This window comes from Neophocaena asiaeorientalis, unplaced genomic scaffold, assembly GCF_003031525.2.
Source record: "Neophocaena asiaeorientalis asiaeorientalis breed wild unplaced genomic scaffold, Neophocaena_asiaeorientalis_V1.1 scaffold143, whole genome shotgun sequence".
Taxonomy (NCBI): Eukaryota; Metazoa; Chordata; class Mammalia; order Artiodactyla; family Phocoenidae; genus Neophocaena; species Neophocaena asiaeorientalis.
The window spans coordinates 3,808,386-3,822,313 of NW_020175536.1; the positions used below are offsets into that span (position 1 = coordinate 3,808,386).

The following is a 13,928-nucleotide window of genomic DNA, read 5'->3' on the forward strand; positions in this document are numbered from 1 at the left end:
ATTTCTAAGCTGTTAAATCTATTGGCATAATATTATTCATAATTGCCTTACTATCTTTTAATGTCTTTAGAATCTATAGTAATTCTCTCTCTTTTGCTCTTGATATTTGTAACTTGTTTATTTCTCTGTCCTCTTTCACTCTCTTTTTCTTAATAGGTCTCACTAAGGGTGAAAACTTAGGTTATTGATTTCGTATCTTTTTTTCTTTTATGATATAGGCCTTTAAAGTCGCAATCACTCTAAGTGTTGCTTTAGCTTCATTCCACAAATTCTGATACATTACTTTCTACATTACCATTCAGTTCAAAATACTTTATTTCCCTTGTGATTTTTCTTTGGCCTATGGTTTTTTAGACGTATGTACTTAATTTGCAATTAGGGAATGTGCAGAAAAGAGTTAACATAACAGGTCTGAGACTGTCATCCTTAGAAAGGTCTGTTTTTGAGGTTGGCCCTTGACCCCCACCTGGGAACTTGGATTCCGAGAGGGTTCTCACCATTTGATAATTGAAAGAGTGGCTCATTGTACTGAAATTGTTTATACAAATAATGTTTCTAGTGGTGAACACCTGCTTCCTTTTGGGGAATCTGGAGTTTTGGTCCATGCTAAGCACAAGGTGCCTATGTACCTGAGCTCCAATAAAAACCCTGAACACCTTAGCTCAGGCAAGGTTCCCTTGGAGACAATGCTTCATGTGTGTTATAATAAGTTTTTTTTTTTTTGGCCATGTCATGTGGCATGCAGGATCTTAGTTCCCCACCAGGGATTGAACCTGTGCTCCCTGCAGTGGAAGCACAGAGTCTTAACCACTGGACCACCAGGGAAGTCCTGTGTTATAATAATTTGTTGCTGGAATAATTGTTTCCTGTGTGGTTCTACTAGGAGAGGACTCTTGGAAGATGGCACCTGTTTTCCTCCAGATTTCCCTCAGGGTCCTTTTCCTTTGCCAGTTTTGCTTTGTTTCCTTTACTCTGCCCTGTCCAGTTCTCTGTTAAACCCTTCAAATAAACTTTTCGTACCTGTTATCACAGTTTTTATTTCAACATTTCCATTTTTAAACATAATTTTCATTTCTGTGCTAAAATTCCCCTTCACACATGTTGTCTACCTTTTCTACTACATCCTTTAACATACTTTTTACAGTTATTTTCAAGTTTTTATCTTCCAATTCCAACATTTGCACCATCTCTGGGTTTCCTTCTATGGATGATTCTTCTCTTGTCCAGGGGTTGAATTTTCTTTCCTCTTTGCGTGTCTCATATTTTTTTGGCTTGTGGTATGCCAGCTATTTTGTGAAAAGAGCAGTTAAAACTGAAATAAAAACAACTTATTCCCAGAAAAGGGCACATCTGTTCTGTCAGGCTTCTGGTATGTGTGTGCATGTGGCGGGGGCAGTGGCGGAGCGGGGGGGTTCCTGCCTCAATCTAACCTGTAGTTACCCAGGTCTAGTCTTGCAGCTTTAGTTAGATTCTGTTCAACACTAGCCTCAAACATTCTGAGGGTAGGAACAGGGTTTTCTTGGGATTAAGCCACCTGTTCTGTGGTACTTTCTCATGCTAGCCCCAGCAAACTAACGCAGATGGGAAGGAAGGTTGCAAGGTGGTATCTTTGACAAGATTGTCCAGCATCAAAGAGGTAGAGGGTGAACAGAGTTCCCACACTATTGCAGCAAAATTGTCTTTATTTAAAATCAGAGTCCAGAGTGTGAAGCCATTCCGCGTGAGTATGTACGTGCCTGATGCCATGGGTTTTCCGTATGCCCCTTCATTCTCTCAGCTCCTGGACCATCACCACCGAAACCTATGGAAACGAGGAAAGGTCCCAGTTAGTGGACTGTCAGTGCTGAGCCCTGGCAAACCAGGTGACAGCTGCGGGTCCAGCAAACTGAAGCGAGCTTTTGTTCCTTCAATTGTATTCATTGATCTTGTGCCATACACTCAACCTGGAGCTAAAAGATAGGGCTAAGGGGAGCAGCTGGGGGACACCCCATTGCCTCCATGTCAGGAGTGATGGGCCAACCCCTGTAGTTGGTGCCAGGGGGTAGGAGACTGGGAGAACAGAGAGCAAACCCATGCCAGACCCAGTCAGCACAGGCTCCACCCAGAGACAAGAAAAGTGGCTGCAGCCCAGAGAGAAGACTTAGGCTCTTGGTTTTTCTCTCAGCCTGAGGTCTGGACTGGGAGGCCTCCTTGGACGGGGCTCTCCACACCAGGTAGATGGATCCCAACCTGCAGGTAACCAGGGCTGGAACACCTACATTCCTAACAGTCTGGTTGAAGACCACCAGGGTCAGAATCAGATTCCCAGACCCTTCCCAAGATCTCCGCAGTCGACATGTTTTGGGTGGAGCCCGGAGCGTATTCCTGTTTAACAAGCTCCTAGGTGGTGACCCAGTGACTAGGCACAGCCCCCATCCTAATTCCTAACATTATAAGGGAAGTGAGAACATCTAGCCTGACACTGAGGTCAGCATTCTGGGCTCTTCGTCTGCAAATCAGCGGCTGCCTGAGGCAACTTTTCTGTCTCCCTGGATGCCCCAGTTACCTCTTGCATTTGGGTACTTTGCCCACTCTGCTTTGCTCCTGCCACACATTCCGAGGTGTGTGTCTGGGGAGTCAGGCAGAAGTGGGTGTTACTGCCAGACAGACTGGGGCCCCACACCTACCTTTGAACTCAATAGCTCTGAACTCGGGAAATCACGTCACTTCTTTAAGGTTCAGTTTCTTAGTATAAACATGGATAATATTGTTTCAAAGAGTTTTGTAAGAACTAAATGAGGTAATGCATATCCAGCACTTATTACCCCACTTGATACAAGCAAACACCCCATGAATGTTAGCTGATCTGAAAACCTTATCAGACACTGACCACACAGAGGGCGGCCAACAGGCCTTTTGCTCCCTACTCTGGGCCCACCAGCAAAGGGCACTCAATTCATGCTTTGTGGAATTGAAGAAGGAGGCTAAACCCATTGGTGCCAGATGAGGATCTGAGACGTCTACAGATAGAAAGTCTGATTGCTGAACACCTGAAACTAACACAGCATTGTAAATCCACTATACTGCAATAAAAATAAGTAAGTAAATTAAAAAAAAAAGAATATGAAGAAGAGAAAGCGTTAGAAAAGATAAGCTATCACCCTCGTGATGTTCTGCTTCTCTACCAATCTCAGTTTTTCACTTGAAAAGTGAGCATCTACCTGGTATCCCAGATGTGTGTTTACTGACTGCTAGAACAATCTAGCAGCTACATTGAAGACTAACTGTCCCTCCTCTGAAATGTCAAATGTTTAAATATGATTACCGAATGTTTAACAATAATATTCCAATGTTATTAAGTTTTGGAAAAATAAAAAGAAAACCCAGGAGTACACAGCCTGAGGAAGGAACTGGGATGCAGCCCCTCCCACCTCCACACACACCTCCCCATCCTCTTCCCTCCCTCCCTGTCTTTGTGTGTCATTTCTCCTCTCCTTCAAGGTTACCTTTCATTTTAAGTAGTTAGGATAATAATAAGAGGGAATGATAACTGAGTGCCAGCCACGGTCCTCAGCTCTTAAACAGTATCATCGCGGCGACTCCTCACACAACCCCGGGAGGCAGGCAGCAGCATGGTCTCCGTTTTAAGGGCTGTAAACTGAAGAAAACAGAGGTTAGGGGACCTCTCCCAGTCACACAGCTTGAACAGGGTGGAACCAAGAAAGGGAGCCTGGCAGACTCCAGATGCCTGAGGAGTGCGTGTGTGTGTGTGTGTGTGTGTGTGTGTGGTATGTGTGTGCTTACAGGGTGATACGGGGTGGTGTGTAGACTGTGTAGAGCGTGTGTGGTGTGTGTGTGTGTGTAGAGTGTGATGTGGGTGGTGTGTACAGTGCATATAGGGTGGTATGTGCGTGTGTGCGTGTGTATGCCTGCACGTGCGCACACACGTATACGTAGGGAAGGTCAGCGGTGGAGAGTACAGGATGCTTACCCTCTGCACCACGCCAGCCCCCAGAGGCCCTGCAGAGCTACCCACCTTCCAGCACTGCAGAGCTTGGTCTTCCGTCCTTGCTAACAGAGGAGATACCCACTCTCAGGGGAAGGGGCAAAAGCAGCAAGGAGGCCAAAGCAGGAGGACAAGAGGGCAGCCTGTGGGAAGGAACTGGCCTCTTCCACCCCAGGCCCCTCTGCATTCTGTTCCTTCCTTGGCCCTTGTCTGTGCTAAGCTCTAGCGCTCCCGGGAGAGTGGGTCTGCCAGGTCCATAGCTGTGCTTGCTGGGACGTGGCCCCCAGTACCTGCAGGTGTCTCTGACCAACCTGAACCAAGGGTGTTGACGGGCTTCTTGTCCACAGGATGAAGTTCCACAAACTGTGTGCTGTCCTGTGAATGGCTGGCATGGTCCAGGAGGCCGCCTGATCTCACCCTTGGAGCAGATTCACTCCCATCATTTCATGAGTTTGTTGCCCGGCCAGGGATCAGGCAAGAGAGCATCTGCCTGGACAGGGGGCTGGATGTTAACCACTGTGGGAGCTTAGCTTTCTGGCCCCAATGCCTGGCTGCCCTTGGAAGAGTCCTGCAGGTAGTGCCATGGGTTCCAGAAGGCAGAGACGATCTTCTCTTTTTTTTTTGCGGTACGCAGGTCTCTCACTGTTGTGGCCTCTCCCGTTGCGGAGCACAGGCTCCGGACCCGCAGGCTCAGTGGCCATGGCTCTTGGGCCCAGCCGCTCCGCGGCATGTGCGATCTTCCAGGACCGGGGCACGAACCCGTGTCCCCTGCATCGGCAGGCGGACCCCTAACCACTGCGCCACCAGGGAAGCCCCAGAGACGATCTTCTTGTGTTCCCTGCAGAAGTTCTGGTTCAGGATCCCATAGACGATGGCATTAAGGCAGCTGTTGAAATAAGCCAGTAAGTAGCTAGTGACAAAGAGGCCCTCTGGGACCTGGGGAGCCACTTCTGGGTCAATGGCCACAGCAAGGCTGATGCAGTTCAGGGGTGCCCAGCAGACGGCAAAGATCACAAACACCACGAACGTGGTCAGAAAGCTCCGGATGTTACTGGACCACAGGCATGGATTGCTCTCCGACTTGACCTTCCTGCAGGCCCGGAGCACCAGCACCCAGGTGCGCAGGTAACAGAAGCACACAACAGCCGTGGGGGGAGGAAGTGGACGACAACCACTGCCACCGTGTACCGGGCACTGACCGTTGGGATGAAGGTGCAAGAGTAGATGCGTGGGTCATACTCCAGGAACCCCACGAAGAAGCTGGGTACCAGGGCCAGCAGGGTGAGGAGACAGACAAGGCAGATGTAGAGGGGGGTGTGCCAGTGGCAGCAGATGAGGTGGTAGGTCACGCTGTGGCAGACGTAGCAGTAGCAGTTAATGGCAATGGCAGTGATGTCGAAGACGAAGACGGAGCCGATGACGCTCAGACCCACAACAAAGGGGCTGGCCTTGCAGCACGCCTCCCCCAGGGCCCAGCTGTCGTGGAAGATGGCCAAGAGGATTAGCGGGTAGGGGCACAAGGCCAGGTCAGCCGATGCCAGACTCACCAAGAACAAATTACCTGGAGCAGGAAACAGGAAGCAAGAGTCGTCAGGACAAAACCCCACGATCTCTATTCTGTAGAATATTCTAGCCTTTGTCCCTCATAGGAGGGACTCTCCCAGGACACCGATGCGCCACCGCCACCATACGTCTGTGGGTACTCTGCGGAGGCTGCCGTGACCACCTCAGGGGTCCAAAGCATCAGGCAGAGGGAAGGGATCCAGAAGACACAGCAACCAGAAAACTCAGGCTGTGGTCTGGCTTCAAGGGGGTTTGGAGAAAGGGAGCTTCACAGCCACTCAGTGGGGAGTTCCCCTGAGTCAGACCCTCAGGCAAAGCAGACTCTGTACTTGCAGCTACATGCAAACACACAAGGTAGAGAAAGGGCGTTCCCAGCCCTCCATGTCCTGACCCTCAGTCTCAACCCATCTCAGGGAAGACTCCATAGGACGTCTGGGAAGCTGGAAGACCCACAGGCAGCCTTCTTGAAGTGCCTATTTTGACCTCAGATGCTTGGGGTAACTCCACTTAGAACTGACCAAAAAGACATCTGTTAGCTCCCTGGGAGTTCTCAGGACCCAACTGCTCCTGAGTCCAGAGCTAGGTTAGGGACCGAGGGAGACAGGATGTAACTGAATAGAAAGGAGATGATTTGGATACTTTAAGTGCTTTCCAGGTAGTGAGCTTCCGTGTCTCTCGAGGTATTCAAGTACAAGTTGAACGGTAAAGGAGAAGCCTGCCTCAGATTGAACTGTGAGATTCCTTCCTATTCTACTATCTCAGGGATCTATTTACTTAATGAGAGAAAAGCCCCCTCAAATTCTGTATGGTTGGTACTACAAGGCAAGAAACATACATCTTAGTACCTGCTTGGGATGCGGGGGAGTCTCCTTCTTGTTCATTTAATTCTCAGTCTTGTTCTCTGTCTCCACTGGTGGATTTCAGGTTTTGACTCCACTACTGAGAACTTACTTGGTCTCAAGAAAGAGAGGGACTTCCTCTCTCGAATTTCTTGTTTTCAGCTGAATCAGGAGTCCTTGTCTCTTTCTAGAATTGTAAGTGTTCTTTTTGGTTAATTAAAGTATAGCTGATTTACAATATTGTATTAGTTTCAGGTGTACAACATAGTGATTCAGTATTATTGTTTTCATTCAACAAACATTTATTGATTAACTGGGAGGAAAGTGATACAGACACAAGACATAATTCCTGCCTTCAAAAAGCTGCAGAGACAGACAAAGCAGATGAAAAATCAGATAGTATTAATGAAAGCACAGAGGTGACTCAGTATTTTTATAGATTATACTCCATTTAAGGTTATTATAAAATATTGGCTATACTCCCTGTGCAGTACTTGTAGTTTATTTATTTTGTACATAGTATTTTGTCTCTCTAAATCCCTTATCACTATGTTGCCCCTCCCCCTTCCCTCTCCCCACTGATAACCGCTAGTTTGTTCTCTATATCTGTGAATCTGCTACTTTTTTGTTATATTCACTAGTTTGCTGTATTTTTTAGATTTCACATATAAGTGATAACATACAGTATTTGTCTTTCTCTGTCTGACTTATTCTACCAGGCATAATACCCTCCAGGTCCATCCATGTTGTTGCAAATGGCAAAATTTCGTTCTTTGCTACAGTTGAGTAATATTCCAGTGTGTGTGTGTGTGTGTGTGTGTGTGTGTGTGTGTGTGTGTGTGTATACACCACATCTTTTTTATCCTTTCATCTGTTGATAGACACATAGGTTACTTCCATACCTTGGTAACTGTAAATAAGGCTGCTATGAACATTGGGGTGCGTGTATCTTTTTAAATTTGTGTTTTCTTTTTGGGGGGATATATACCCAGCAGTGGAACTGCTGGATCTTACGGGCAGCCTACTGAATGGGAGAAAATTATTTGCAAATGATATGTCCGATGAGGGGTTAATATCCAAAATATAAATAGCTCATGCAACTCAATATCAAAAAAACAAACAACCTGATCAAAAAATGGGCAGAAGACCTGAATAGATATTTTTCCAAAGAAGACATCCAAATGGCCAACAGGCACATGAAAAGATGCTCAACATCACTAATCATCAGGGAAATGCAAATGAAAACCACAATGAGACATCACCTCACACCTGTCAGAATGGCTATGATTAAAAAGAACACAAATAGCAAATGCTGGAGAGGGTGTGGAGAAAAGGGAACCCTCGTGCACCGTTGGTGGGAATGTACACTGAAGCCGTCATTGTGGAAAACGGTATGGAGACTCCTCAAAAAAAAAAAAAATTAAATGTTGTTTTGACATTGGGAAGTGGCGCTGGAAGGTGGAGTGATCTGGGGTAATCTCAGTCCTGCCACTTTGAACTTGACCTAGTCACTGAACTTCTTTTCTCTGTGACTATTGTTTCTTCCGTTCCCTCCTTTCATTTTGGAGCCCTCCTTCCCCCTCCTCACACACTCCACATGATTCTTTCTGTGAAGAAAATCCCTTCTTTCCCATGTGGGAATACTGGTCTCTGCAGTGCCCACTGGCTTCCTGGCTGAGTGGCAAAAAAGCTTTTGGCCCTTGCAAGCACATGTGGAGAGAGTCAAGTGCGGCTGGGGGCGGGTGCTAGCTCAGCCAGCTGTTCCCGGGAAAGCAAGTCAAGCTCTGTCGTGTTCATGTGGCTCATCCCCTAATAATGCCCCAGAAGCTGGCAAACAGCTTGTAACTAGTGGGAAGAACACATTCAACTCCACGTGGAAAGTGTTTCAATTACTCTCCCCCGTTATTTCTGGGGTTCCTATAAGGCTGAAATCAACCAGTTTCTGCTGTAGATCCATCTGCCCTCAGACGTCATACCATCTCCTGACTTTCTTGACTCAATTCCAAGTTAGACGAATAAAATTCTTGCTTTGTCTCCCAACTGTAAGAAGCCAGACCCTGTCTAGATGACAGTCAAAGAGAGAGCGAGTTCTCTATTCATGTTTTCTCCAGACAGGTGAGAAATCAACCAGGACACACAGCACTGCTTATCATCTGGTGCACAGGTTTCTAATGAATATTTATATCACGAGTCTTGGCGTGACTTATTTCCATCTGCCTCTATCAGACAGGGCGTATTAGTGGAGACAGACCTCAACAACAAGGTTTTGTACTAATATGGAACTCCCTTCCCTTTGCATTCATATACAAAGCACATCCCTCCACACATACAGCCACCATAATCCCCTCCCCCCTGGCCTACTTTCTCCTTCTTTTTGGGAAATCTAGTCCTTAATGGGAATCTGGAAATCTGAGAAGGAGCCAGCAGATGTTCAGCTATCTAGTTTTCATCAGATAGGAGAATTCTGGAAGATAAAGCTCTTCCCTGTACCCACCCTATTTTCCTAGAGGAATTTCTTGGTTTTAAATTGTCTCTGGTCATTGAGCTAAAATTGGCAATGTAGAAATAGATAGTCGTTGAGTCATTTGCTCAATAAATACTGCAGAGTATTTACTAGGTATTGGCTCTGGCCTATTCTGGGGCATGGTGAGCAAGAGAGACACATCCCCTCCTCTTACAAAGCTCGTGGTCTCATAGAAGAGACAATTCAATAAAATCAAGACGTGATGAGGGTTACGATAGGGAAGTAAACAGATGATCTATCATTTCTAACAGGGTTAAACTTTCCATGCCTTGAGGTTTTCTTCCATCCTCCATTTGTTCAAACGTGTAATATATTTATTGAGCACCTATCACACTTGGGTAGGGTGCAGTGATGGGTGAAAGACACGCCCCTGCCATTGAGATGCTAACAGTGCTGTTGGGGAAAGAGACACAGAAACAGTGGCTCTTCAGTGTGGTGAGAGTGGGTTGGAGGCTAGCACGAGGTGGTGGGAACAGTGGGGAAGAACTAAGTCATCTTGGGGCTGAGGGCAGTACTGGAGGATGGGGCTGGTTAAGCAGGACAATTCAGCAAGGGGCCAGACAAAACCACAAAGGCCTGCCTCCATCCCAGGATGGCTGTTCACCTCAGATGGGATCCTGCATGGGAAAAAATTTAAGACATAATAACAGTCTCCAAACTAATGTGAGATATTCTTGTTAGTTATATTCTGGGATAGGCATTTGAAATAACTGAACAGATAATTTGTTAAAAATGTGACTTCCTCTCAAATACTAAAACAATGCACTTTTATATTAACATAAGCTCCTAATTAGATTCCCAAATTCTTTGAGGGTGGAGATTGTTTTCTTCCCAAATCACATTGTTTGTGAAAACCCTGGAGCGTGTGGATGAATCATACAAGGGCTGAGTTGAAATCTAACATCACGTTAATTTAAAAAGGAAAGGATTACTAAGCAAGCTAATCGTATAAAAAATATGATGGGGGTATTTTAACCACTTAAAAGAATAAAATATATTAAAGAGCATATGCACCCATTTCAATAATTAACTGAGATGCTTATTACAAAATCATATTCCATAACCATCAAGGCATTGCTTGGAAACTCTTATGGAGTCATTTTATTACTTTAATTATAACCAAAAAAAAAAACAACCCACAATTGGTATAGTACCTTGACGTTTATAATGTGCATTCACGTAAAGGGACTCAGTTGTTTCTCACAAGAATCCTTTAAGGTTGATTGCATGATTTCCACTTTACAGATCAAGAAACCAACACCCAGAATATGTGAACAGAGAAAGAGGGAGAAAAAGCAAAAAGAGAAACAAGAGGAAACCAGGAAAAAGAAATGTCAAAGGGATTAAGGGTGTAGAGTTTTTGGTCATCCACAAGAATGAGAAAAGTGCCCATGTCACCTGCCAGTTAGGAGATCAGCAGTGATGTTAGCAAGGGTGAATTCTGTTGAGTGTTGGAGGATAAACTTTTGCACTGGAGGCTGCCCTCCCAACCAGCTTTGCCTTCAAGAGAAATGGATGGTACTTGGAAAGGGCTATCCTTTGATGGAGAGATTGTGTAAGATATTTTTTTTTCTCTTCTCTTTCTCTCTCTTTTAAATGAGAGAGGCTTGTATCTGACACATAATAAGCACATAGCAATCTTTCTCTCATTGGAGTATAGCTGATTTACAATGTTGTGTTAATGTCTGCTATACAGCAAAGCGATTCAGTTATATATCTATATACGTCCTTTTTTATATTCTTTTCTATTATGGTTTAATCACAGGATATTGAATATAGTTCCCTGTGCTATACAGTAGGACCTTGTTGTTGATCCATTCTATATATAATAGTTTGCATCTGCTAACCCTACACGTAACAATCGTAGCTATTATTTATTATTGTAATTTTTATATTATCGGCTGCATTATTATTTATATTATTATGGGTTTTTATATTATTATAATTATATACAATTATAACAGTTTTATATTATTATTACAAAGAACAAGAAAGAGGCTCAGAAGGTTGGACTAAGCTCCCTGGGAGATAAGATGTGAGAAGTCCTATAGGGTGAGGACGATGAAGAAATTAGGACATTGCATCTAGAGTGTAAATACCCTCAGAACTGCAACTTTACTTCCCAACCCCCTAACTTTTCCTCTTTCAGCCATAAGTATTTTAAACTGTAAGACCTCACAGCAGCATCAGGATCTTCTGAGTTTTGCCGCATATCATGCTAAATATAGACTCCGACTTTGTGCGGGGGGAAGAAAAAGGCAGTCTAACATGAAAGTGCTCACACGCGGGGCTGCTAAGGACTCTATGGGAGGAATTATCGAGGATTATGAGCTTTCCTGATTATTTGGCTAAAGACATAATTAAGAGATTTAAAATGCTTTCATTTTTGCCTGGTAAAGAGAAAATAAGTATTCAGAGGCGAAATGTGAAGTTGGAAAGTTCAGGCAATACCAGGGATGGAGTCCAATGGAGCCCAGTTTGGTTTTCAGTTGATAAGAAGCCCTCCGAACCCCAGAAGCTCAGCAGGTTAAAAGACGCCTGTCACCAAGGGGCACCTCCAGGCGTATTCAGTGGTAGGGTAGAGCCTGGATGAAGTGGGCTCCACCTTACCTTGTAAGGCCTGAAGGGCAGGGGCTGTGGGTCTATTAAATATTTCCTCCAGGCCTTTCAAGAGCTTTTGCCTAGGGCCAGCCTCCTTATTCAATCATCATTTACCTCCTCCATCAACAAGTGGGAGGAAAAGGGGCCGCATGGCAGGCTCTGCTCTAATGTAACTGGGGATGCCAACACGTGCCAGGCTGAAAATCCCCATCAGGAAGTCTGCAATGCAGTCACCGGTTCTGGATAAGAGATGATGCAGTCTCTACGCATCGCTGGGCTTCCAGAGGACAGAGTGGATTCCGGACAAGGACCTGGGTGTTCGGCAAGCAAATCCTCCATGTTTTCCTGTCAAATAGTCCACATCCTTTTTCCTTACAAATCACAGGGATGTCCTAGGTATGGATATGCATCCGCTCACTAATAACACCTCTCCGACAGCCTCTTAATCCATCTGCAGTACAAAAATCCATTGTCCGACCATGGCTCTTGATCGTCACCAGGGAAATTAGGGTCCCTGTGTTGATGGGCCAAGAATCATGAATGCTGTTGTGCTCTCCCCTTGCTGATGGAGACTATCTCGATGTTACAGTAAGGGCACGTTTCTCTCAGCTCTCTTCTGTGTGGCTGACAGTCAAGATGGCGCAGGTAAGGGCAGGAGGCTCAATTTTACAGGCAGTTTAAAGCGGGCAGCCTCCAGCCAGACGGGCAAGAGGCATATACACACTATTATATATAAAATAGATAACTAGTAAGAACCTGCTGTATAGCACAGGGAGCTCCACTCAATACTCTGTGATGACCTATATGGGAAAAATCTTAAAAAAAAAAAAATGAGTGGGTGTATATATATATATATATATATATGTGTGTGTGTGTGTGTGTGTGTATAACTAACGCACTTTCCTGTATACCTGAAACTAACACAACATTGTAAATCAACTATACTGCAATAAAAATTAAAAAAAAAAAAGATAAACTCCCTAAGGAGTCACTGGGGCACAATTTTACGGAGCCCACTGGCCACACAGGAACAGCAGGGATCAAGATACACCCTAGTGCAGGTGCCACTCAGTGTCTGAGGACGAGAGTCAGGTGTACTTTGGGCTTTCAGTGCTCAGAGCAATTCAGTTCCATGAGAATTGTACTGATGGCGTGAGCGGTGCTGAGTGGACCTCACCTCATGAAGCAAAATTAATAGCTTCTGTCTCACTGCCTTCCTGGCATCTTGTCCACTTCAATTTGTTTCAGCAAGTCTATATTCAGTTTTAGAAATGGAATAAAAGTCTCTGCTCTCAAGGATCTCACAGTCCAGTGGGGAGAGAAAAAAAACTAAGAGCAATACAGTGAGGGAGGTGTTGTATGGGGAGGGCATGCAGGAGCCTGGGCTGGGCTGGGGAGGGGGAAAGACAGTAACCACACCTTTTATGCTATTAATGGTAAAAATCAACAACCCGCAGGGGAGCTGAGGAAGGGGTTTGAAAGAGATATTCAATGGTCGAAAAGAGGCAGGGAGCCTCCCAAGATGATAGAGCATCAACCTAGATGGGTGGGATGGCGGGGGGCAGGGTGGTCCAAGAGGGAGGGGATATATGCATAAATATAGCTGATTCACTTCGTTGTACAGCAGAAACTGACACAACATTGTAAAACTATACCCCAATTAAAAAAAAAAAAAAAGAGAAGGGACCAAGCAGCTCGTGTCGCACTGAGTGGGAGAAGTGAGACAAGTCTGTGACATTGAGGGGGTTAGGCAGGTCCCGGAGGCTTGTTCCAGCCGTGCTCTGGAGCTGGACACCTTTCTGTCGATGGAGGGTGGTCCCTGGAGGCAGGGGTGACCCTGGCCATGGTAACAGGGAGGGTAGAGGAGTGGGGAAAGCTGTCTGGTGACTATGGACATGGTTTGCTCAAGGGAGGATGAGGGTGTAAATTGGGGCAGTAGGAGTAGGGGGGCAGGAAAGGGGGAAATGGGGAGATGCTATGAGACAAAAGTCAGGAGGGCTTGGGGAATGAAGGAACCAAAGAGGACTCCCAGGGATCAGGTGTCCGAGAGAGGAAGAGAGGAAGGAGGTCCAAAAACTAGCATCGGGTAAGCCGAGGGAATGGAAGGTCTCAAGGAGGGAGTGGCCTTCAGTGTCACACACAGCACAGAGGGGCATTTCCCATGAGGGAAGACCCCAGGGGGCTGAGGAGGAAATGGGAAGCAATGAGGTGATTAATGGATGCAAACTGTTCTATTAAGATGTCTGGCTGAAAAGAGGAGAAAGGTAGCCCCGAAATTAGAAGGAGACATAAGACCAAGGAAGGATTTTTTTCTCTTAAGCAAAGGAGCCCCGTGTGTGTGTGTGTGTGTGTGTGTGTGTGTGTGTGTGTGTGTGTGTGAGAAAGAGAGAGAGAGAGAGAAAGATAAAATATAAGA

At 45.6% G+C, this 13,928-nt stretch overlaps 1 protein-coding gene across 1 annotated transcript in view; it reads right to left on the bottom strand.

The window, feature by feature from the left end:
* Window positions 1-4,424: 4,424 nt before the first annotated feature.
* MTNR1B (melatonin receptor 1B) overlaps window positions 4,425-13,928 on the bottom strand; it is a 12,897-nt gene continuing 3,393 nt past the window's right edge. Inside the window, 3 exon segments of the mRNA XM_024731285.1 lie at window positions 4,425-4,592; window positions 4,808-5,139; window positions 5,142-5,546. Of these exon segments, the coding sequence (XP_024587053.1) occupies window positions 4,425-4,592; window positions 4,808-5,139; window positions 5,142-5,546 (905 nt within the window).